This window comes from Bemisia tabaci, chromosome 5 (assembly GCF_918797505.1).
Source record: "Bemisia tabaci chromosome 5, PGI_BMITA_v3".
Classification (NCBI taxonomy): Eukaryota; Metazoa; Arthropoda; class Insecta; order Hemiptera; family Aleyrodidae; genus Bemisia; species Bemisia tabaci.
In genome coordinates, this window is record NC_092797.1 from 45,818,429 (window position 1) to 45,844,446 (window position 26,018).

At 39.7% G+C, this 26,018-nt stretch overlaps 1 protein-coding gene across 1 annotated transcript; it reads right to left on the bottom strand.

The window, feature by feature from the left end:
- Positions 1–12,886: 12,886 nt before the first annotated feature.
- On the bottom strand, positions 12,887–25,533 carry LOC109031686 (cathepsin B-like cysteine proteinase 4). Its single transcript, XM_019043356.2, has 7 exons — positions 25,307–25,533; positions 24,413–24,602; positions 23,207–23,431; positions 22,230–22,439; positions 14,267–14,426; positions 13,666–13,776; positions 12,887–13,146 (listed from the first exon to the last, which is right to left on the bottom strand). The coding sequence occupies exons 1-7, from the start codon at positions 25,411–25,413 to the stop codon at positions 12,941–12,943; spliced, it is 1,209 nt and encodes a 402-aa protein (XP_018898901.2). The 5' UTR covers positions 25,414–25,533; the 3' UTR covers positions 12,887–12,940.
- Positions 25,534–26,018: the final 485 nt, after the last annotated feature.

Genomic DNA, 26,018 nt, shown 5'->3' on the forward strand with positions numbered 1-26,018 from the left:
AGACGTGTTGGTATCGGGTGGTGTTCGCAACGACTTAATCATCGATGATTGTTTGATGTATGGTGGTCGCACCCTTGGATCTGGTCCGAGCGGGAGATTTGCTGCGTTGAGTATTCTCGATGTGCTGAGTGGGCGATTCGAGCTGTTGATTGGTGCTCCTTGTATTTTGCAGTGTTGCAGATGTGAATGTCGAATGGACATTCGGTTGTTGTCAATTTTTTCCTTGAGAAAGGACGAATTTTCTTGAAAAAAGATGTTTTTTTCTTTAAAAAAGTGTTCTGAAGAATACACTGGAAAAAAACACATTGGATCTAGAGTCCAGACTCTTAAAAACATCGTCAAGAAAAAATAATCTTGATTCAATCGGATTTTTGCTTAAATCAAGAACCGAGCCTCATAATTTGAGCGGATTTCCTTTTGATAATAAAAGCAAAAATCTGATTGTTCAAGAGTATTTTTTCTTGTCAATGTTTTCAAGAGTCTGGACTCTAGATCCAATGTGTTTTTTTTTCCATTGTAGGTCTGTTGCACGCATGAGATTTAGCCAAATTAGTATCGCAGCAAAGAAATCGTTTGCTACATTACAATTTGTTCATCAATTAGCCTTTCGTAAAGAACCAAGATTAAAGTTCTACTCATTCAATGCATGCCATAATTGTAAGCTTTTTCCCAACATTTGGCGGATCCAGCTAATTAGCAACATTGTTTTTTCTCCATTTAAACCTATGGCAATGTATCGATTCTCGGAGGGGCCAGGTGCTCGAACAAGACTCGATTATTTAATTAGGTTTAAATGGAGGAAATCCGGTGTTGACAAATTGCTGGATCTGCTTATAGTTTTTAACGTTACCGGAGAAAATTTTGTTTGCATGTGATGTGTCCGAGTTACGTTACGTTGCGGTGAGCATACACGAGAATCGTGTATAATCTCACAAAAGTATTCATTCTCTTAATCTTCCCTGCGAGTCATTCAAATTATAGTTGATGTGTTTGCTTCAACCGCAGCCCCAAAGCAACCCACCGCAAAATATAAAATTGCATACGTGACTCCCACATCTTCCTTCTTCAAAACCGCACGCAATGGTGAAATGTTATTCTTTGTGTTTGTTTCTTCATCTTCAAAATCTTCGTCGGTCACATGCCCGAATAACTGATTTATGGAATCAATAACACCAGAGATTGTGAGACCGGTCGAGCTCAAAACCGCCCTCGGCTTATTTTTCACCAAAATGCGGCTTCGTTATTCCTATCCGCTTAGTTCTTTTCAGGGGGCTAATTCGTCGCTTGGCTGACATAAGGGCGTAACTACACTTTGAGATGAGCCCGGAAAAGCATTAAAACGTATGGAAGACAGGGTTCATTGTGTAGGACAGTTACGCCCTTATGTCAGGTAGGCGACGAATTGTGAAAAGTAGGCAAAGCATCATGTAAAGGGAAGATATAGCGATCTTGTTGATTGAAATGGGTGGTTTTTAAAAACCGAGGGAGAAAATGATGGACTAATCAAAGGCTCTTTTGAGGGTTGCCGTTAGTTAGTCTATCACTTACCGCCTTTCGTCGTTTCCAGAACGAAGGAATGTAACTTCATTCCAAGGTTGGAAAAATGCTTCAGATAATTTAATTTTTCATAGGTTCGTATCTATGCGATTTTTGTCGAAATTTTCCTGAATTTTGACAGGACAGAAGGAAAATCAATGATATTTTCAGTTTGGAATGCTCAAGATCCTCCTGGTAAAAATGTAATTTGTTAGAAGAAATTTGGCAACTTTAAAATGTAGTATCTTTTTTCCGTGACCAAAACTACGCTTTTCCCATTAATTGCAACCGGCCGCTTCAAAAAATAGGATAATTGCAATGTACATTTTTCTCCTTCATCTATTGCTTTGTTTATCATTTTCAATTATTATCCCGCAGTTACTCGGTTATTGCAATATTTTAAAATGTTACACTTTAGCGATATCGGTAGCACTACAAATCATTATTTTTTATTCGATAAAAAGTCTTCACATTCTATCAAGACGTATGTTCCGCTGTCCCCACGATCTTAAGACTAGGGAGGCGGACTTGCGACTTGACCTTATGAAGCTGTCATACGCGCGGATAAAATTTTGACAACCGTTTCATTGATTTACGATACGGCGTGGGACCCATGTGGCATACTTTATCGGTGCCTTAAAAAGCGAGGTTGCCATCGCCGGCATTAATGAGGGTATTCTGTCACGCTTCCTCTTCGGAATGTGTGACCGGCAAGGCAACATTGCAGTGGAATATAACCATGAAAAACCTGTTCCTGCTTCAATTTTTGGCGCCGGGTAACGGCTCATCCAAAAACGGATGTCTAATACGAAATTTTGAGGACGTCTCACCGAGAAATTTCAAGAATAACCTGACGGTTTTAGATTCTTCCTGTCAAGCTTTTTCTTAATCCTTTCGGGCTGGTCGCGAATTTGTGAGCTTTTGCCCAGCGTTTGTTTCTTTTTACCTTGTCTTCATCTGTCACCGTGCAGGCTTTACTAATTTTTGCGGTTCGCTATTCCAACGGAAAATTTCATTCATCGTTGGAATCTTGGGCGTTATCGCTCGAGATTAGCCTTGCGAATATTTTTACCGTTTTAAATTTCATTAACCTTTGCTGCTCTCATGCCACCCGGACCTAATTTTATGAAGCAGATACAAATAAACATTTTTCAGCGTTATTTTTTCATTGATAAGATTTATCTTCCCGGCATTATTGACAGGTGTATAGTCTTACAATTTTAAAGATGATTGTACATTTCATTTTATCTTATTTTAACGAGGAATTAATTTCAGTCAATGAGCCAAATCTCGTGAGCATCTTACCTCCGCAATAGCAACTGCATGCCTCAGTATTTAGCATCACTGTGTAGCTCTACGTAAATGCACAGTACAAGCATAGCTATATCTATAGCCGGTTTTATCCAAACCTGTAGCAGCAATCGTGCCCACAGTTATTTATTGAGCATTGGCTTCGTCCACAACTAAATCTATGGCATGGCCGTGTCTACAGCATGTCTATTGTCAATACATCTTACTTCAATGTTGAAACACTCTATTCATTGAAGAATTCGTATATCTTTGTTTCACTTCAAAAGTATAAGTTTTTATAGACAGTTTCATCATAGTGTAACGCAGTTTCATATCTGAATATAACGTATTGAAATTTCATAAATTTTTGTATTTTAAGACAACCTTTGAATAGGGAAATGTCATAATAAAAATAACGCAGTTTTCTGTTTCACCTATCTTTAATAAGTTTGAATTCCTCGATTACCTCAACTCAAAGGATTCAGACAGCACGATCAGCCGTAACTCACTCGAAAAGTTAGGAGTTAAGATTCAGGCCGCGCCTTGTCTGAACTTGGCACCAGATCGCATACTGTCATCGTTGTTTACATGCCGAAGTAAATCTCAAGGTGGATATTCGGACAGGTGAGGTCTCTAAGGTCTCCTAGCACACAAAATTACGCACACATTGCTCAAAGTTGCATTGAATGTGTACCGAGATGTTCAACCGCTGTGCGCGACTAGTCCATCATGTAGCACCTTCTTGGCTTCTGGTCTCCATGAGAGAAAAGTAAGAGGAGTCAGCAGAAGATTTAGAGTCACTTCAAACGGATGGAGGTCGCTAGACACGGAAACTTGAAGCACCCTGTGTTGCGCCAAGTCTTAAACAACCACCCTAGGGCAGAACGCCGTATATGCATTCAAATACTGCCAAATTTCCTCTGATGAAATACAGCTGCATCTCATTTTTTATTTCAGATTGAAATAGCACTGATTTAGCGACTCAAAGTTTTCATACTTCAGACCCCAATCCCTCAAATTGTTTTCGCTTCTCCTTGGCCAATCTTAACAGTCGAAGTGTGACTGTATGCACAAGTGTTTCTAAGAAAAAGTTGAGATTTCTATCTTGAACTTGTAAGAACATAAAATTTGGGGTGAAATTCTCTAATCATTTCAAAAAAATTTCATGAGTTTTCCGTAAAATTTGTCATATTAGGAGAAATTTGGCAACTTTCAAAAGTCTATAGGACGTTTTTGCTAAGCATAACAGTAAAGAGTTGGGCAACTGGATCTACGATGGCGCAGCTGCGCAGGCGCAGAACCGGAAACCCACCTCGACCCGGTGCCCCCTACGCTATCTATCGGACGAGCCATCGCACCAAAGGGCACCAGCGCCCAGCACACGCCACCGTCTTACCGCTGACCACGTTGCTTAGTCGTGAAAATTAATCGACCATTTTCTCATAAAATTGTTAGAGTAATTGGATTTTCATGTTTTCTAAAATGAACAAGGCTGACGAGGTTTACTGAAAATTTACCTGGTTTTGTTTACTCTACGAGAATTCCTATCTCGGACACACACTTTAACCAATTTTTACCAAATTTTAGATGGCTCAAAAAATCTGAGCTATAAGTTCGAGTCTGAGCGAAGAGCTTGGAAAAACCAGGGACTCCCGCGTTTCATGGGTGAATGATTAAGATATTATGTAAGTAAATATTTTTAAAAATGATGGTCTGTTTTGCATCAACTTGAAATCAGTAAGAATCAGGCATTTGTGAAAAAACTTTGATTACAGGGACTGAACTTTAACTCATATTGGATACCAAAGTTTTTTCGGCTCAGGTTAATACAGTTTCGGTCAAAGAAACCGTATTTCTATCAGCTGAACCGAAGTTTGGTTTCTGTGACCAAAAACTTCGGTTGACGGAACCGAAAAACTTTGGTGTTAGGTTAAGTTAGGTTAGGTTAGGTTCCGATTTTTTTTTTTTCTCCGTGAAGGATGAAGAAATTGAAAATTCTCTTCACCAAAACTTAGATTAGTTAGATTATCAAGATTGTAACACTTTTTGATCAAGTTTTACGAATTCTGACGATGATTTATTCAATAAGATGGAGGTGGTGCAAAGAAAATTTCTTCGAGGTCCGGCAGCTGTGGAAAAAGATAGTCGGATCAGCTGAGCGCGGCTGCGCGCCAAAACGTGATGTATTCATTTGGCCGGCCTCGAACCTGTTTTACGGCGTGTAACGAGAGTTGTTACACGTTTAATCGAAAAATCGGGGCCTCATCAAAGTGACCGGTCCCAGGATGGACTATCGGTCACGAGAACGGTGTCCGTAATCTGCCCGTTCCGTTTTATATTCCGATCCAACCGATGGAAACCTCCGCATGCTCCCTTTGTTTGGAATCATTTACATGAGTAATATCGATGAACAGGGAGGGCGTGGGATCGATCGACATGAATCGATCTATCAAGAAAAAGTGAATCGATCGACGTAAACCGATCGACACCGATTGGATCGACTAAATTCGATTAATTCACGGGTTTGTCGATCGATTCACGGAATTTTCGATCAATTCACGGGTTTGTCGATTGATGCTCGAAATTGTCGATCGACCTACCGGTTTCGTCAATCGGCGATTCTCGGGTTTGCCGATCGATTCACGGATTCGCCTATATCGATTCACGAAATTGTCGATCTAATCACGGGTTTCGTCTATTCATTCACGATTTTGTATGTCGATTCACGGGATTATCGATCGATTCAGGGGTTTGTCAATTGATTCACGGATTTGTCGATCGATTCATGGGTTTGTCGATCAATTCACAGTTTTTAATCGAATCAGTGTCGATTGAACCGCGTCGATCGCTTTACATTTTTACTTTTCGATCGATTCATGTCGATCGAATCTACAAGCTCCGACAAGAAGTGTCGTGTAAGATGCGTATAGTTAAACCCAACAAACTCGCCAACATTAATGACTGCAATTAACGTCATCTCAACATTACGGATCCATACGCCATCATGAAGTCGGCGAAAATGGCTCAGGGGAGACGCTACCTACGCTGTGAGACAGTAGTCGTAGTCCTCTAAGTTTAATCAAATTCCATTAAAAGACGGTGGTCCTTCCACCGCGGGATTATAGCCATCAGGAATTTGCATGTAACTAATTATTATTTAAGAATTTTGTAATAAAGGCTGATTATTATTATTATTTATTATTATTTATTATTATTTATTATTATTTATTATTATTTATTATTATTTATTATTATTTATTATTATTTATTATTATTTATTATTTGTTATTATTATTAATCAAATTCCATTAAAAGAGGGGGCCGAAGCCATTATCAGGACTCATTAGCAATGGCAATGCATCTGACTCTGATAATAACTTTGGCAACAGTGGGACCACTCTGCAGCTCGGCTGACCCAGTCTTGTCACTTGGATTCCTCGATTAATTAAATTAACATTGAGCTCAAATTAGAGTCATTTCCTGAATCCTGAATTCTGTATCATCTGGGTCAGCCGGAATACCATCGCGTCTAGTAAACTGAATGGCCACAAAGTAGGATTTGAGTTGTTCCCTGGTTTTTTTTTTTTTTTTTTTTTTTGGTACCTACAAGGCTTAACTAGAAGAAATTGTAAGAGTAGGTACAAGGGTGTGTGATAGCCGAAGCAAGTATTATTATGTTTAAATTAATGCACCACTAACTTATCAAACCCTTCAGTAAGCTATATTTTTCTTCCTCTCCTTCTTCTTCTTATTCTATGCTTGCTCCTTCTATGTTTACTTCTGCCTCCAACACATTGTCAAAGTAATTTTGAACTTAGTTCACGAAATCATGTTGTTTTTAACACAAAAAAACTTGTATTGATTGTATTTTTCATGGCTTAATTTCCTGGACGATTTATAAGCTAATCAAATAATGTCTCTTTCTGTTACAGGTAAGTTTTGGCATTCGAGCATTTTGTTTTATTTCAGCTGATATCACTGACATTCTTGGCGGTAAGCTGTTTCTATTACTTTATCGAAGAATTTACGAACGAGAAATATTATTTCGGCATCGATAAACTGTGAAATATTTGTGCTATTATTAACTATTAACTTCTACTTGTGTCAGCTCTCTGAGGAGCTGTGGTAGTTTCTTTTCCGAAGAAATAGAAAAATCACCTGGAGACTTTAACGAAAGGGTATGAATGTAGTCATACAACAAATAAATTCCTATTCGGCTGAATAGTCGGTGAGTTTCGTGGCTTAAAATTTTATTTTGATGGCTAAATCTTGTAGATTTTAAAAAATCTTAACTCTCATGACTCTTAAAACATCTTATATACCTGTCCAGTTTGTAAACCTAATCTTCGAGGAGGCTGGCTTTTGAAAACTTAAACTGTGTTAGCTACAACTGTATATACATATTATTTTCTCCTCTTTCGTGTATTCGATGTGCCTGTCGATCTGAGGGTTCAATGAAACATGGAAGGAAATCCAACAACAAATGTAACTAGGGCGATTCTGGCTTAATCCAGTAAATTAATAAAGTCCAATATCGAAACATCGAGATACTTTTCAACAGACTTTTAGGAGAAAATCCTCTCGGGTGCTTTATTTTTCCATCGAATGTTCCTCATGCTTCACGAAGAAAAATCCGAGTCGTGTTTTTTTCAGCCTCTTTCATCGATCGAACACGGGTCCATGGGTGTATTTCCAAGCCTTTGCTTAAGGTCGTGGTAGGTGCTTTGGTTCCGTGTCCTTGGCATACTTGCGATACGGGGCCTCTGGAAAATCTAGTTTGCGGTTCGGGCTCTGGGGCGTCGGAATGGGGGTTACTAGTGACTCCCGTAATGATGCATTAATGCCGTAAGAGAAGAAGCCGGATCGGGCATTTAGCGCGTTAGCCTCATGACTCCCCAGAGACGTCCATTCGCGTTGAACAGAGTTGCCAAGTTGGGTGCTTATTTCTCACGGCGCGAAATCCCTCTCTCCAGGAGTCAAAGAATACGTACTTTATAGGCCATTTGCGTTATTTTCAGAATCGTGTATTCCTTAATTCAGATTGAAGACAAGAAAAGAAGAACCGTCCAAACACCACACTTTCAGATCCAATATTGAAAGTAATATCGTCTTTGAAATAAAACACGGTGTATTGAAATCCACGTCATCCATCATGGTGGTGTATGTCATGGTTTTATCGACCTTGGTTTTATCCGTGATTCAAGTCAAGGGATCTGTCAAAATTAGTGTATCACTAATTGATAAATCCTAGGCGGAGGAAACCACAGTTACCACGTTGGATGACGTCATACACAGTATTCTCGAATGATGATATCTTCGTTAATATCAGACGTAAGAACCGAGTTTTTGAATGGATATAATTATTTTTTTGCTCATTGAAGAGCTTAACCCATTGAAATGCGATCCTGCGACTAGCGAAATTGACTAATTTGAAGTCAAGTTTAAGTTAATAGTAATTTCTTATAAATCACCGAAAATGACGTTTTTGGGGGAACTTTTCTAGTCATGAGGGATCTCTATTCTGCTACACAACTGGTGAGAGTCCGCATATATTACAAATCATGCACATTCACGCCAAATCACGAAAAATTGCGATTTTGGGGGAAATTTTCCAGTCATGAGGGATCTCCCTTTTGCTACACAATTGGTGGAAACCCATAAATCCCAAAATTTACACATTAAAAACATCGCTCTGGCAAATAACTTTTACATTCAGACTCCTTTTGAACCCCGTGAATGTCACCATCTCAATACGAATCTGCGACACTCCTGTGACCCATTTTACGACGCGGGTCCCCGGAAGATGGATCCTGGCGGAGGATCCGAGCTTGCGGTGCATGACGTCGGACGTCGGACGTTGGGCGTAAATAGTGCGTGAACTGAATTCGGTGCCGGTTTCAGCCCGTCGAGCCGGTTCCCGGTTCCGTGCGGCTCCGGCCGCCGCACACTGGATCGAGTCAATGGGAAAGGTCGGACAAAATTTTGAAACTTTAAAAGCTCATAACTCCGTTTATACAAAGCTTTGAGGTTTTAAAAGTGGCTCCATTGGTTTCCTCGTGAAAATTTCTTCCAAACGCACCCCTTAAAATTTAAAATGTGACGAAATAAACATCAAAAATTGCAGTTTTAGTCAAAAACTTCATGTCCAACCTTTGTAATTGATTCGGTTAACTGTGCGGCGACGGCGAGTGGCCACTGGTTATACGATAGGCTACTCAGTACTATGCCGTCCTAAGGATAAACGCTGTATGTACATTCGTTCGTTGCCGTATCTCTGCCATTAAAATATGGATTGATGTTCTTGTGTGAAGAAAGGCTTTTGAAAAAGCTCTGAACGAGTTTAAGTGTGGCGAAATTTCCCAAATGGAAGACAATAATGATATTTTCAACTATATTCCCGGCTAATTTTGGTGCCAGCCAGGATCTTGATTGCAATAGTCAGACGTATGGTTGAGATACGAGATAGCAAGAAGTGTGGCTGAATTATTCGCATTCTTGGCTGACGCCAAAACTAGCCAGGAATATTGTTGATATGATAATAAACGACGCACTGGAAAACAATTCTAAAGTCCAGACTCTTAAAAAATTTTACAAGAAAAATTCTCTTGATTCGATCAGATTTATGCTTAACCCTAGTCTGCCTGAGTGGGGTCAGATTGACCCCACGGGGGTTTCAACTCTTTGCCATTTCTCGTGGTATGCACGAAATTTTTTGTCCTTCACAGATAGGTCTACAAAAACATCTAGGAACACGATTTTGAAGGGGAAAAAAAAAAAAAATGTGCACGCCTCGAGAGCATTGAGAGCCAAGCCTCATAATTTAAATGGATTTCCGTTTGATTCGAGAAAAAATCAGATCGAATCGGGAGTATCTTTTCTCGTCAAATTTAAGAGACCAGAATCTGAATCCAAAGAAATTCATTTTCCCAGTGAGAATAATTTGCTTGCAATTTTCAGGCGCATTTGATTAAATTGCGGGAAAACGTTTAAAGATGAAATACTTACATGAGCAAAATTACGATTATTTTTTGCTTAACATCTCCAAAAACATCAGATCACATAGCGGATACAATCTTCTGAGTAATTTAAAGAACATATCCCGAAGTTCCCTCGAAAATTCAGTTTCTTTATAAATATCGTACTTGACCTGTGATATTTGACTACGTTGGTGTGTACATGCGTTGTTTTTCTGCCAGTCCGGCAGCTCCGCGCCAGAGCGTTTAAGCGTTACCGGGGCACCGCGACTTGTCAGTCTGTGTTCACTGTTTACTGCTGCCACGTTCAGATCAGAGCCGCGTAAGCTCAATGGAGACCCTATATTAGTTACGCTGTTATTACTCAGGAGTCAGTCTGCTCCTTCGTTTATTAATAACGGTAAACTCGGGGGCACGAGGCGACGAAGACCTCGGCAGGTTTTGCGCATGCGCGTCTCCCCGGCTTCTGAACCCCCTTGCCCCTCCCTCACCTTGTAGCCCCCACCCCCACGTCAAGCAATAACATTGTCGTGACGAGCAAGAGGGGTTTCAACCGTTGCAGGAATGACAATATCAGTTGGATTACATTTTATCATAAGGAACGCGTATTTGTTGCTGATTTTAGAAACAACACATGTGTCATTGATTTCTATAAACAGACTTCTTCGAGCTTAGGTTACCGAGAGGTCTGAGCCTCCTCTAACTTAAGAATATTTCCGTTTTTTCCTTCTTTTTTACCCTTTTTTACAATTATTAGGATTATGAATCAATAGGCAAATCGATGACATGAAAGAGGAAGAAATAATATAGTTAAACGATCAACACAGTTTGAGTTTTGAAAATCCTTCCTTCACCTCTTCTAAGATTAGGAGGAGAAACTGGACGATTGTAAGACGGTGTAAGCGTTATTACATGTTAGCAGATGTTTAAAAATCAATAAAATAACTAAAATCATTAGCCACTAAAGTACAATTTTACGCCGCGCAACTGATCAATCGGAAAATAACTATGCAGCTGATCGTAGAAGGAGATATTTCTTTTTGATTACATTCATACCCTTTCGTTAAAGTCTCCAAGTGATTTTATTTTATTTCCTTGGAAAAAATGCCCTTCACAAAGTTGACACTAACTCATTTCTCGCGAAGCCATTTTGTCACTTCCTTCTCATCGGGCATTTTTTTGTCCCCCAAAGGAGGGACTCAATCAAGCGTTCTGTTTTGCAACCTTTCTTTCTTCATTCTGTATACATGATAATACCAGAATAGCTATTTGGTCATGACGTCGAATACGATGCCATTTTCAACTTCCATGATCTAACTCACTCTCTGATGCCTAACTTTCATTACCGCCCATCTGCAAACTGACGATTTTGCAGAACGAAGAGAAAACTTCGTCATTTTTGTAATTTTAAGGTTAGTTTTGCATTTGTTCCATCCCTTACAGCGCCATCGAAGTGCTCCCCTACAGAACTGGAAAACGACTAAAATTACCAGGTCGCGTAATTTTTACTGTAGAATACGCCAAAGCCGCTAACTCTTTTTTGCCAAAATTTCTGTTAGGCGGATTTGTCTTTTGTTGCGGGCGCTATACCTTCCAGAAATTCTTGCTGACCTCCTCCAGGGATCCATCTGCTTTACTCTCAACATATCCCGTGGCCATGTTTTCCAGCTGCAGAACTTCACTCGCAAACTTTAAAGCACTTGAAATACATTCACCACAGCGTTGTAAATTCTCCTCTCGTCAAAATGCGTTACATAATCCTCCTTTGTGGTGAAATACATTGTATGCAGAATTTTTGAGGAATTCCTACGGAATTACGACACTTTGCCTCCAACATCTCAGTAATTTATATGCGACAAAAAATGCCATACCCTCGACCGGTTGAAAGAGCATTTCAGAGTAACGATAACGAAGTTGGTGCGCGTCATTTTTTAATCCTCATTCCAGTCCTAAGTCCTCACCCGCGTGCTTCTCTCCGAAGCAAAAGCTCGCACACTTTCGATCTTCAGTTTTATAACGCTAATTTGTTTATGTGTTTTTAATCCCTGTCGGAGGTGACCTACTTAGCCCTCTTTCCGTCCCGTCTCCGTTTCGACCGCAAATGCTCCGCAGCTGGAGTTGCGTAAAAACTCATTTCACATTCACGCGTATCCTTTTCCGCGGAGTAAGTGAGCTGTTCGGTGCATTTGGAATTCCGGTTATTTAGGCCGTATTCGCGGAACCCTGCAGCTACAGCGACGAGAGATAAAATGAGTATTGTGAAAAAGCAAGCTTTGTGGTTGTCCTATTTTTCTAGGACTGTTGATGACCACGTCAATATGGGCAGCGTTTAGCAGGAAGGAACCAAGCCACATCCGCTTTTGCCAAATTCAACCGAGCGATTCAATTTTAAAAGAGGATTTTATTTCACAAGAGAGGATTTATGCGCACTGGAAAAAAAAGTGGCTTGGATGTAGAGTCCAGACTCTTAAAAACATTGACAAGAAAAACTACTCTTGATTCAATCTGACTTTTTCTTGAATCGAAGAGCCAAGCTTCTTGATTTTGGCGGATTTCCTTTTGATTCAAGCAAAAAGTCTGATTGAATCAAGATTATTTTTTCTTGCCAATGTTTATAAGAGTCTGGACTCTAGATTCAAGCTACTTTTTTTCCAGTGCGGATTTTCTTGTAATTTTTAAGGAATTGGCTTCACACTAGACAAAAAATTCACTGAAATTTGCTGAAAAATCGACACAACCGTTTTCATGTAACAAATTAAATTGCCCACTTAAATTTGACAATAGTTGATGTGACTTGGTTCCTCTCTCCTTAACGCGGTCCATATATGCTTGAACATAACCATTCCAGTCCATAGTCTACATAACCATTATCAATCCACTTAAACGTACATTAAAAAATATCGAATAGAAACAGTAAACTAGGTGCTTCGTCAAAAAGTCGTTTCCGAAACGAAATAATTTAGTCCCACTTTAAGGTTACAAAATTGATATGAACAAATCAATTTTTTAAAGGAGTACAACGGCGCAATTCCTATGAGAAATTTTATTGATTTTCGCGTGTAATCAAAAGAAAAAACAGTGAGATGTCCAGTGTTTATAAGCTTTTCCGTGTTAAAATAAGAAAATGTAGGAACTTCCCTCTACAATTTTGGTTCCGCAGTATAAAAATACTGTTCACAATTACAGTCGTTTGTACCAGCAATAATTTTGAAAAGTCCATTGTCACCCCATTCGGGATTCCAGGAGTTGGCACATAACCAGTAGCCGACGCCATTTTCTGTTCCGTAACCGAGCACTCTTACAACGTGTCCTCCTATATGCGCGCCAGTCACATGCTTGTATACCCCTGTAAAGAATGAACCAGGAAATTCATTTGAATTATTGTGTCTCAAATCTTCTAACTTTTGAGTCATTAGAAAAAAATAAAAAAAAACCAGTCTCTGCTATTTTCGTGGATACATGAAGAAAAACCGACATTAACAGGGGCAACCTAAGACAACTTTTTCAGTTTTCAATGTATTAAATGCATTAATACGAAGTCATACGCAAATCTTGTACGCAAATAAAGCGATAAAAAATTGAAGTCCTTGGCCTAGCCGCATACATATACCTAAATTTTTCAAAACTTCATCACGGCTTTGCATAACTTCGCAAAACTTCGTTAATTTTACTGAGAATCTACCATTAAACTTTGTTCTGTTTCATATAATACCCTGTTATCAACTTCCGAAACCAAAGTCTGTATTGACTGAAGTGTTACTCATTTTTTACAAAGATTTGTCCGTATATCGTCTGGTTTTGTTTTTTATTCTCTGTAAAGAAAATTTTCTCTCTACAATTCATAAAAATATTGAACGATGAATACCTGATTTATAGAGATAGAAGTCTTCGTATATTTGGAAACTCATCGTGCATGGACCGATTTCGCTTAGCTCCTTTTTGGCATCGCCAACCTTCACGTGATAAACGCGTTTACCTTAAGACAAATACTAAATTTAGAAAATTCCATGATACAAATATTTTTGATGTAGAAACGAATTTTAAAGTAACAATGTATTCATTAGCTTGTTTTTTGGCCCGCACATCCTTCCTCTGTGAATGGGTATTTGTGAGCGAGTAAAGTCTACCTATAACTCTTAACCAGCCCTCACGGTATGACAAAGGTTTTCACTGTAATTTTGGATAACATGCTACAAAACACCAACCAACCCCCCCCTCCTAAAGGTCATCCACAATTATATATGTATTATTACATATTGTCTTATTATAATACCATCAGACATTTTAGTTATTATTGATATGAACTATTTCCTTTTTTAGCTCTCTATTTAGTAAAAATCCAAAAACTAGCTTTAAGACTCATCAATCTGTACAATCATCCCAACCATAGATGCTGAGGAACAAGCATTTTCAAATATATTTGGTTTCATACGTTCTTAAACTTCCCATCGCTCTAATTTACTCACCAAAGTGTCTGTCCTTGTTTAACGGAGTTTTGTAGCTCTTATTGGGGCACTCCTTTACGCAGGTTGGCACCACTGTTTCGTTGTAACTACGACAATTCGGAAATTTTCCCTTATCGCCCATGTGGTGAGAGCAACCCTTTATCTCGTACGGCATGCACCCCTGAAAAGTTTTAAATTTTACTGAACTTTTGCATGATGGAAAATAAGGAAGGATATTATCAACGGTGCCAAATTCGGTAGACGTCCTAATCAATGTTCCACAATAAATCCATTCACGATTGAAAATTACAAGAATTTCAGGAATCGATGTTTTGATTCGGACCTAAAATTACACGAATGTATCCCCAACTATCATTTACACTATATTTTGCGATTCGGAACCACAATTTCTGGTTCAGTCTAGAAGCATCGTATGTACCATTAGTTTTCCCATGTACATGAGTGTTTTTACAGATGAACCAGAAATTGTAGTTCCAAATTGCAAAATTAAGTCCACTTGTAAGTGGGGGATGGAAGTTAATGTGGTAAAGACGGAGAAGTTGGTTATCGGTGGTGATCACCCTAGTAAAAATAAAATGCCCTTAGTGCGTTCGGAGTGCACTCCGAGTGCACTCCGAACGCACTAAGTGTGTAGTGTGAGAGTGGGTGCGCTTCGAGTGCACTCGGGGTGCACTCGAGGTGCGTCCTAGGTGCGTCCGTGGTGCCTCTGGAGTGTGTCCGAATCCACCGACGGGTCGAGGATACCTTTCCATTGTATCCGCGCCGGGTTTTTACCTGGCGGCGTGACCCTTGATGATCTACTGGTGGCGAATAATTTGCGAACCAATTTTTTTAATATTTGAAAATTGTCCGTTTATTTCGACGGATTCGGATTCAGCTTGCAATCCTGATGAAAAATATGTATACTTTTGAGTAGATATATTGGTAAGTTCGCGATCCAGAAATAAAAAAAATGCAATGAGAAGCATTTTAGAAGCGCGGAAGAAATTCGCGAGTTTTGTAATTCAATAACTTATAGTTATACTTACTTTTAACTATACATATTTTTCATCAGGATTGCAAGCTGAATCTGAATCCGTCGAAATAAAAGGAAAATTTACAAACGTTAAAAAAATTGGTCCGCAAATTTTGGGCTCCCAATAGACTTGAGGACCGTTGACAGGTAAAGACCCGGCATCGACACAATGAGGAGAATGCCACGGTGAGCCAGGCCTGGATCCAGGAGCTCCTCGCCGAGATTTAGACGTAGATTCTATGTTTGCCCAAAAATGTTCTAATTTTTACGGCGTCTAATTTGACTGCCCAGACTTATAAATGTATTTTCGGCTTCGAATGAAATGTAATGGCTCTCTTGTTAAAACATTCATATTTCGCACCGAATGAATATTCTAGTGTTAACAATTTCCTTCGATGTAATGTCAAATTTTGAGGAACGCAGCGAATATCCTTTCTTGAAAGTTTCAAAAACTGTAGGTGAAATTGCGAAGAAAATTATAGAAAAAATCGGAAGATAAATATTCAACAATTTTCCCGAGAATTTATGATTCTCCGACGGAAAGTTTGAGACGCCTGAAGGTTCATACGGCGTTTTTCCTTGGCACGACAGTATAGGCTCCTTGGCTCCTGCTATCACAGTGACCGACCCGAACGGCGCTGCGGGAAAAGGGATGTTTTCCAGTGTCGGTGTCTGACGCACTCAGTCGCGGTCGTCGGTGAGTCAATTTTTCTTCTCCCAAATACTCCCAAATACGTATGAGCCGTGCCACAGGAGTCTAGAAGGGGAATGTTTGCATTAGACCGAGTTTTCCGATCCCAATTTGAACTTGCACGAGACATTGGAAAAGTAGGTGCGGCAAAGTACAGAAATGCTTCATGAATTGCACACTTGCGTGATTGTAATTTGTGTGCGTGTGTGTGCAAATACAAAATGATTGAAAAAAAAAATTTAAAAATATAATTTAATAGGAAAAATTAAAATGAGGGGTCTTCATTGCTGTGACATCCGAGACTAAAGAATGGCGAATATTTTGCAACTAAAAGACACCCCACAGTATTTTCCATCAAACACTGGAGCTCACTGGAAAAAAAAAAAAAAAAAAAAAAAAAAAAAAAAAAAAAAAAAAAAAAAACATGGGATCTAGAGTCCAGACTCTTGAAAACAAAAAGGACTCTTGATTCAATCAGATTTAAGCTTAAATCAAATGGAAATCCGCCCAAATTAAGAGGCTTGGTTCTTGATTTAAGCTTAAATCTGATGGAATCAAGAGTACTTTTTCTTGTCAATGTTTTTAAGAGTCTGGACTCTAGATCCAATGTGTTTTTTTTTCCAGTAAGTGATGACAGTCTGATGTATAATATTAGGTACAAGAAAGAGAGAATATTTACAGTTTTTATAAGCCACGCTCAGGGCTCAAATTGTAAATTTTCGTCGTTTATTTTGAAAAAAAAATTGAGCCACTCGGAGCTTTTTTCTTCGTGATATTGCAGAGTGATTTCTCTTTTAAAAAATGAAATTTCTTACTGATCTAGAAAAATGTTGCTTCATGGGAAAGTGTACCCCATAAAATGCAATTTCTGATACTAATTACAATATGCAAGCCCATGTAAAATTATAATGCCTCCATAAAAATGCGTCTATCGACTAAGTTTTTGATCTCGCTTTTGATATCAATGGATAAAGGAAACAAGAGCCTCAACTGGTTTTGAGGACTTTACAACATTCTAGAGAAACTGCAAACTGCAAACTGCAAACTGTCTCATTGAAATGGGCCGGGGAAGAGAGGGAGGTCATAATGTTTATAGATCGTAAGTATCTTATACTTATGAGGGCGGTAAACCTTTATGTTTTTGAGATATCCATCAAAGGGACAAATTGTTGAAAAACTCAAATACCAAAGAAAATAATAAAAAAAAACGCACGCCGGCGTACTTAAACACTTATTTAAAATTGAGGAAAAACCGTAAAATGATTCAATTAATCCATTTTTGAGAGCACAGTATTTTGCCAAATGTTTCTTGCAGATGTAAGTATAGGAGAGACAGTTAGTTGAAGTGAGATGGATGTAGGTGTAGGGCGGGGGGCTGACAATAGAATCTTGGCCGTGAGAGGGTGTCACGGACCGCTAGGAGACGCGAAATATTCACTTGCTCTTTCTTTCAATCAGCCGTGCTGACGGGACTCAACCCTTCACTTTCGCTCATTTCCAAACTGAACGTCGTTGCCTTTTTCTTTCGAGTTCCAGTCACCATTCCTGCGCATGACTGTTACTTGCCAATAAAATGGAGTAATTTGGCATCCTCTCTTCCTCATGCATATTTTCTGAATGATGGCAAAACTGATCAAACATAGCCATCCGATTTCCGCAAGGGGCGATTGATGATTACTCCAACCTATGCAAGTATGAGAATGTTGATGATTGACCGTTGAGTGCCAAATTGTGCCCTATATTATGAAAAAACAGGAATTTGGTGTATTGATTTTTACTGTTAACTTCCTATTTTAATAAAAGAGGCTATCCGAAAAATTGAGAGCAAGATTTAGTGAGAAGAATTATTCCGATGGTTTAAGTTAAAAAATTACGTACCTCCGACCGCGACTTTGTAAATCTCTTCTCGCGTTTCATTTTATATGGGAAAAGGGACCAACTAAATTTATTTGACAGTTTCTGCAAATTTTCTCCTCTCATTCAAAAACACCACCCAAGAATTCAAAGACAGTATTATGATCAGTTTTCTGCTAAAAAATAATGAAACACTGTTTTTCACAAGATTTTGGACCGTTCCTTTCGAGGTACAAAAAAAAATTACGGCAAATTTTACCAGAAGTACGGTCAATTCTATCATGAGTCTACTTGATTTTTCATACAGTGATACTGAATGGTAAAGATATTCAAACATCTGGAAAAACTTACTATACTTTCGGTGCATTCGGCTAGAGTCGCGGCATTTTTTACTACAGAAGCCAAGATGTATGTCATACCAAAAACTCCAACACTTTTCTAAACTTTTAAGCTGTGTAAATTTTAATTTTTACACTAAAATGTTTCTAAAAACAACGAAATTGACATTTGGTCTCCTCCTCCCTTTCTGTGGCCAGCTTTCCTTTTTCTGTAACATTGCTAAAGTCGACGTGACGGTGCGAAGGATTAAAAAAATTACAACTATCTAGTTAATTATATATCCGTAAATTAAATACCTAGTTGCCTTCCTTGGTAGCTTTAAATCGGAAAACCTCTCAAGACGCCTTTGATTTGTTTCCAGCCTTATCTCAAGCTTGCTCACGGCTGTTGCCATTCCCAACCCTTTTTTGAAGCGTGGTGCTAAAAAAACGACCCTTTGCGGCTCGCGCCCTTTTATGCTGTTTTCTTCGTGCTGTGCTTTGCTCTGTAATGTCGAGATTATTTTTCCTGAGTTGGCGGAAATCGTTGCTTTACATATGCCTACGACGCAACGCTATGTTAGACCAGACTTGAGGGCCCTCCCTTTCTTAATACACGATCATAGAGTTCCCCCTGTTGCTCTCAATAAGTTCGAAATTCATGGTATTATATTTTATAACTTAAATTCCTTAATAAAATTTAAAAGCTTCTACCGACCATTGTTTTTCAACCAAGAAGCTATATGAGCTCGAATAAGTTTGAATTTTTATCTCGACTCTGCTATCTTCGCTGAAACTGTCGTGAGCCAAAACGTCCCATTCCATCCTGCGAATATGGGCCTTCTCACTCGCAGAGCAAAATTTCGCCCGAGTCAAAAACGCCCGTTTTTCCGGTCTTTTCAACACTGGGCGAGCTGAGAAGGGCTGCGGCCTCAGGTCCGAACCAAAGGTAGACCTGCCGCCGCAGAGGCAGAGCCGCCAAGTCAAGGGTAGAATTGCCGCCGTCGCCGGCCTCTGACCAGAGGGTTGGATTTTCTCAGGCAGGCAGCTTGCGCTTGCCGCGTCGTCGCCGCGAGGGTTTTCCCCTGGACCTCGAAACCGAACACTGTGAGACTGAGAAAGCCGCCGTGTTTGGCCCAACCCTCTCCGCGATCCGCGACGCGCCTTCGCACCAGCAGCCCCGTCACGTCGTCGCCGGTCGCTCGACTCATGGTTACATAAACAAAGGCGGGTCGGGCACCGTTCCTGTCCAAAGCGCAGCGCCGCTCCTCGGACAGCGTAAAATCCAAAGGCACTACCCAGTAGCACAAAATAATATTTTCACCATTTTTTTTAAATTACCGCACGGGTGTCTACAAGAACCGTTCCCGCTTGTGCTACCCTTGAAAATCGAAAAATTGGCTGTGAGAGGTTGATCCGAAAAAATTTTAGCCTAGCTCATCAACATTCGTCGAGGAGGCAGTGAGCACAATCGTAATAAGAGGAGAATAGAAGAGAGAGTACTCTCAACGAAGGAAACTTCCCTCGGATTGGGTCATTTTTATTTTTTTTGCTTAGTGACGTGACGTGAAAGAGGCCTGGTCCAGAGGGTCTGCAGTCTGCACTCCCCTCCTCCTTGAAGGAAAATTTCTCCAAAGAAACATAATTCTGCGTTATTATTTGGAAATCACCCCACCCCATGCAAAATATATGGCTAACGTGTTAAGTGCTTCATAAAGCGCACCATCGGCCAGCAGGTGCATCTTTTGGATAAGTTATGAAATTGATTTAACTTTTTCTTCAGTATAGATTCGATCAATTGAACCGATTTTCACTAAATAATAACAGTAACATAAAAAAACGGAAAATTTTGAGGATTCTCATGTTGCACATTTCTATCGTAAAATCAATGCTGTGGTGACTTGATAAGCGGGAAAGTTCCCACGTCAAACGAAAACAACGCAAATGCTTCACTAAAGAGTCGCATTCGGTAATTATCGATGCGATCATTGAGTTCGGCGTGAAATTTAAAAGTTTTAACAAGAGAGCCATTACATTTCATTCGAAGCCGAAAATACATGTATAAGTCTGGGCAGTCAAATTAGACGCCGTAAAAATTAGAACATTTTTGGGCAAACATAGAATCTACGTCTAAATCTCGGCGAGGAGCTCCTGGATCCAGGCCTGGCTCACCGTGGCATTCTCCTCATTGTGTCGATGCCGGGTCTTTACCTGTCAACGGTCCTCAAGTCTATTGGGAGCCCAAAATTTGCGGACCAATTTTTTTAACGTTTGTAAATTTTCCTTTTATTTCGACGGATTCAGATTCAGCTTGCAATCCTGATGAAAAATATGTATAGTTAAAAGTAAGTATAACTATAAGTTATTGAATTACAAAACTCGCGAATTTCTTCCGCGCTTCTAAAATGCTTCTCATTGCATTTTTTTTATTTCTGGATCGCGAACTTACCAATATATCTACTCAAAAGTATACATATTTTTCATCAGGATTGCAAGCTGAATCCGAATCCGTCGAAATAAACGGACAATTTTCAAATATTAAAAAAATTGGTTCGCAAATTATTCGCCACCAGTAGATCATCAAGGGTCACGCCGCCAGGTAAAAACCCGGCGCGGATACAATGGAAAGGTATCCTCGACCCGTCGGTGGATTCGGACACACTCCAGAGGCACCACGGACGCACCTAGGACGCACCTCGAGTGCACCCCGAGTGCACTCGAAGCGCACCCACTCTCACACTACACACTTAGTGCGTTCGGAGTGCACTCGGAGTGCACTCCGAACGCACTAAGGGCATTTTATTTTTACTAGGGCAGCAAAGCTGGAATTGTATTTAGCAAATGGATGGTTTTTATACAAGGATTAAAAATAAACATACATACATTCCAGTCGCTTTACAGCGCGCTCGGGCGCTCTGCGACACCTAATCGCCATCCTTGCCTATCGATCCAGAGGTCATCTGGTAGATGGCATCTTGTGATTTCATCTTGAATGCCACCAATCCACGATTTTGCTGGGCGTCCCCTACGCCTTCTCCCAGGAGGAACCCAATCTAGCACCTTCTTAGGCAACCTATCATCCGCCATTCGTTGAACATGACCATACCAGACAAGCTGTTTGGTCATAATTTCATGCACGATGTTCTGCTCGGCGTTCATGATCTCACGGACTCTTTCGTTCCTTACGTGATCTCTCCTCGAGATTCCGGCTGATCTTCGCCAGAAATCCATCTCAGTTGCCTTAAGAATCTTTTTGGTACGCTCTTTCATGGGCCACACTTCACTGCCGTAGGTCAGAATGCTTTTGATTATGGTGTTATAAATCATTCTTTTTTTTTCTTTAGAGATACTTTGATCCCAAAGAATCCTATTTAACATAGCAATAGCTTTCCTTCCCTGCAGGTTTCGATCTTTTATGGCTTGGTCCATCTTTCCATCCTGGGATACTCGAACTCCTAAATATTTGTGTATATTTTTTATATATATTTGTAATATTGACAAAAAATAAACATACGGTACGCAATAAAACAAAAGAATATGAACTATGCGAAACGATAATCCGGGTATCGGAACTTGGCTGATTTAAAAACGCCTTCAATTGCGGCGTGATACCTCACGCATTCCGGAGAGTTCAAATAGTTGTATCATTGCGCCTTAGGAATGCGACGGAAGATTAAAATGGAAATAGGCCCCGTGCACGCTGGGCTTGTCGATTTCCTTTGACATTTTAGCAGTCGTGAATGCATAGCTAAATTGCGCTCCAGCTAGAATTGTATTTAGCAAATGGGTGGTTTTTATACGAGGATTAAAAATAAACAAGTGGTACGGAATATATCAAGAGAATATGAACTATGCAAAACGATAACCCGGTATCGGAACTTGGCTGATTCGAAAACGCCTTCAATTGCGGCGTGATACCTCACGCATTCCGGAGAGTTCAAATAGTTGTATCATTGCGCCTTAGGAATGCGACGGAAGATCAAAATTGAAATCGCCTTCATGGCCTTCAAAATTGCTAAATCAGCAATTTCATTTTTTCTGTGTTCTCTAATATTGATAATTGTATCACCGAGGTCTTTTCCTCACCTGATTAGAGCCAACCTCTCCGCCCGTGGGTATTCCTTTCTTCACGTAGTATTCGAAAGCTTTATCGGGGCGGCCACCGTCGCAACCGGCACCGCATTTTTCACCTCCCACACAACAGGATGCGATGTCCCACGACGAAATCCAGTCCTTCCAGGCGCCCTTGCTCGCGATACAGATCTTATCTGTGACGACAGAGGCCACGGCTACAGCCTAAGCACAGCCCAAAATCAATGGATTAGCTCCTGTCAACTCACCGACATGTTTCGCGTCCGAGCCATTTTAAGAAGCCGTGGTGATTTTTAAAAGTTCACAAATCTGTTTTTCCTCCATTTATTTGCATTAAAAATGTCGATTTTAGGCAGGCAACCTCACCTAAAATCGATTAACCTCACTTAAGGCTCATGCGGAAATTGAGATTAGCTTTTAAGGTGATTCGATGGACGCCATATTTTGTGTTAGAACGGCATGCGATATATCGCATCAATTGGTTCCATTTTTTCAGCTGCTCGTCATTTTTCTCCAATTTTGAGATCGCAATTCTGTTGTCAGGAGACTAAAGCACTCACTTACCAATTTTAACAAAGAAATTCAACGTAATAAAGGTGTGGTTTTTTTTTTAGAGAGAAAATATCGCATTCGAGTGCAGTTTCGATATCAGTATCGAATGCGATGTTTTCTCTCTAAAAAAACCACGCCTTTATTACGTTGAATTTCTTTGTTAAAATTGGCAAGTGAGTGCTTTAGTCTCCTGACAACAGAATTGCGATCTCAAAATTAAAGAAAAAAGACGAGTAGCTGAGAAAAGGAACCAATTGATGCGATATATCGCACGTCGCTCCGACACAAAATATGGCGTCCATCGAATCACCTTAAGTTATAAAAGCGACGGAATGTAAGTGGTCGTAGACTCCTAGAAAATAAGTAAAAGAAGCGAAAGCCAAAAAATCCTCAAAAGAAGTTACAACCGTGATGCATACCCAACAACTACCGCAGCTCCCCTGATCGTAGATGTGGGCAACACTCGGGCAGTTGGTCCACTTCTTCCTTGCGTCAAACTCAGCAGGCGGATCAGCGCTAGTGTAGGTTGTAACCTCGGACCCATCTTCATGGGTATCCAAAAGAAGTTTTTCCTCTGATATCCAGGCTGAGGCAAGTCGCCTTAGGTAGTCCGAAGGCGTGTCATCATGAAAGTTTTTCCCTGCCTATGAAATGAAGACAGAAAATATTGAATCCTCTCTCTACCATTTATTTCAAATAATTATGACGTATGCAAAACGAGCTATAAAATTCAGACACTGTTCGTAAAATTTATTTTGATCCTCTCGCAGGTATTACCACTCTTGATTAGCCTACATTGTCTCATCAAAATACTGAGGGCAAAAGGATCAGCAGCGTGATTCTTGAAATTTTGTGTTTATCGACCGGTTGAATAAAGATGGAAGAAAATGGAGTCATGCAATTGGTCGTTACTCGGAATCGTGCGCCTTGTCGTCATGTCGCACAATGAATCGAGTCAATGGGAGGAGTCGGACAAAATTAGGAACCTATAAAAGCTCATAATTCCGTTTATACAAGACTTTGAGGTTAAAAAAGTGGTTCCATTGGTTTCCTTGTAAAAATTTCTTCAAGATGCACCCCTTATAATTTAAAATATGACGAATTAATCATCAAAATTTGCAGTTTTAGGTAAAAATACCACGTCTGACCTCTGTAATTGCGTGTGTGTTAGTGTATCATGCCGATAAAGGATGAATCTGAGAAGGAAGGGATTTGAAAAGATGGATAAAGTATCGGCAACTCAAGAGGTGCCTTTAGCTTCTTGTTGATTTGATTACACCCTTTATCGGTGCAATAAGTCGGACAACTCAAAGCATTGGCCAATCGTATGAATCCACTCTCTTTAGTCTTGTCTTATCCGGTCCATATACACAAAAATATTCCAACAGTCAGGCTACAGGACAAGTGCAAACTCCCAATCAGATCGGTGAAGTAAATTTTGTGTTAATTTTTTGGCAAAAAAAATCGAGTTCGAAAGTTCTTTAGTGATTTCGAGACGTGAATGAATCGTCTAGTTAAATAATCACAGCGGTCCGCCATCTACCAATGTCCCTTTTACTTAAAAAAAAATTTGCTATGTTCGATCAAGGAAAATTTTAGTACCCGTTCATATACATCGTCATTACCTTCCACGACGACTGAACCTGGTTGATATATTCGATCATTTGGTCTTGATTTTTAAGACTGAAAGTTTTGGAGTTGTCTGGAATAATTTCCCTCGCTGATACGGGAAGTAGAGCGAGCGCCTTTGATAAGAGAACGGCTTTCCATAAATGCCGAAGATGATTGCCAGGATTTGAAACTGCATAATTTTCACTGCAAAACAGAAATGTTTCGATTGTTACCTCAAATAATTGATTTTGTTTTTTAACTGTAGCCAGTTTCAATAAATGAATGAAAATCCACAAAAATTATTTGTAAACATTGATTTTCTACCACGGGCGCATAACGTGTAACGTATTTTCGAGGTCTGTGAATCACATAATTTGATATTTTGTAAACAGACAAACTCGCTGCAAATAATCTCCATGAGTGGCTAATATGGCCGATTGTAAGTCTCATTGGAATTGTTCACAGATGAAAAGGGGCATGAGAGTTTCGGTTTTGGATGGATCGTGTGAAATCGTGGGATAGATACTCTTTGTTGGTATTAGTGGCGGTTTTGCACGTTGGCAACACTGTTTTTCCACCATTTAAATCCATTAAAAATATCGATTTCAGGTGAGAAAAGGTCTCTCGCCAGGAATCGATTATTTTACCTACATTTAAATGGAGGAATTACAGTGATACTAAATTTCAAGAATCGTCATTGGCTGGTTTGATGTTTATGCTTGATTCTCGATGAATTTTTTGAATCTTAACATATATTTTCCCCTTTCCGGTCGTCTGCTTTCATCGATGACGTATATCGAACGTTTGAAGATACATCCGAATTTTGCATGATTATCTTTTTGATAAGTGGGACTATTTAAGCTACATATTATATGGTACAATTGGTACACTATATGAATGAGACTTACCGTGGAGCAATTTTTTTGAGAAACGTTTTCCCCCTTTCCTGAAAAATAACGAACGAAATTCGAGCACACAACCAGAACTTCAATGGAGCCTGTGTAAAATCAATCATTCTTATCAATATTAGTGATTTTCCAGTGGGTTTTCAAAACTACAAGCTCGCACTCAAGCCTCGGAGGGTTGCAACCATTTTTCAAATTCACTAAAAGGCTCTCTTCGTATGCCAGAGAAAGAATTTGAGAAAGAAAGAGTCCTTCGCATGACAATGATAGGTGACCTTGCACTTGAACAAAGAAAGCTGAAAATTTGAAATGGTGGAAGCTGAGTCTACGTTATGAATTATAAGCAAGTGCTGCTGCGTTTTTTCAGTGACTTTCGCAAAATGAGATGCGCAAGTAAAAAATCTTACATTAATCAAATGGAATTAGAATTACGAGTTTAAAAAAAAATCAAGACCTGTCAATCTCTTTCTACAAACACCACGCGTACCACCGGTACACCCATGTGGTATGCGAATAGCTGTTTTAAGTATCGAGCTGTATTAAGTAAGCGAAACATTTTTAAGATTTTAGCTTGTGCGTTGAGGGTATCAATTGGGCTACATTTTGGAATTAGGAGCTACAGTTTCCGGCTCATCGGTAAAAATACTTACATGCATAGGAAAACGAATGTTCCATACGATTTTCCTATAAACTGAGCCAGAATTTTTAGTTCCTT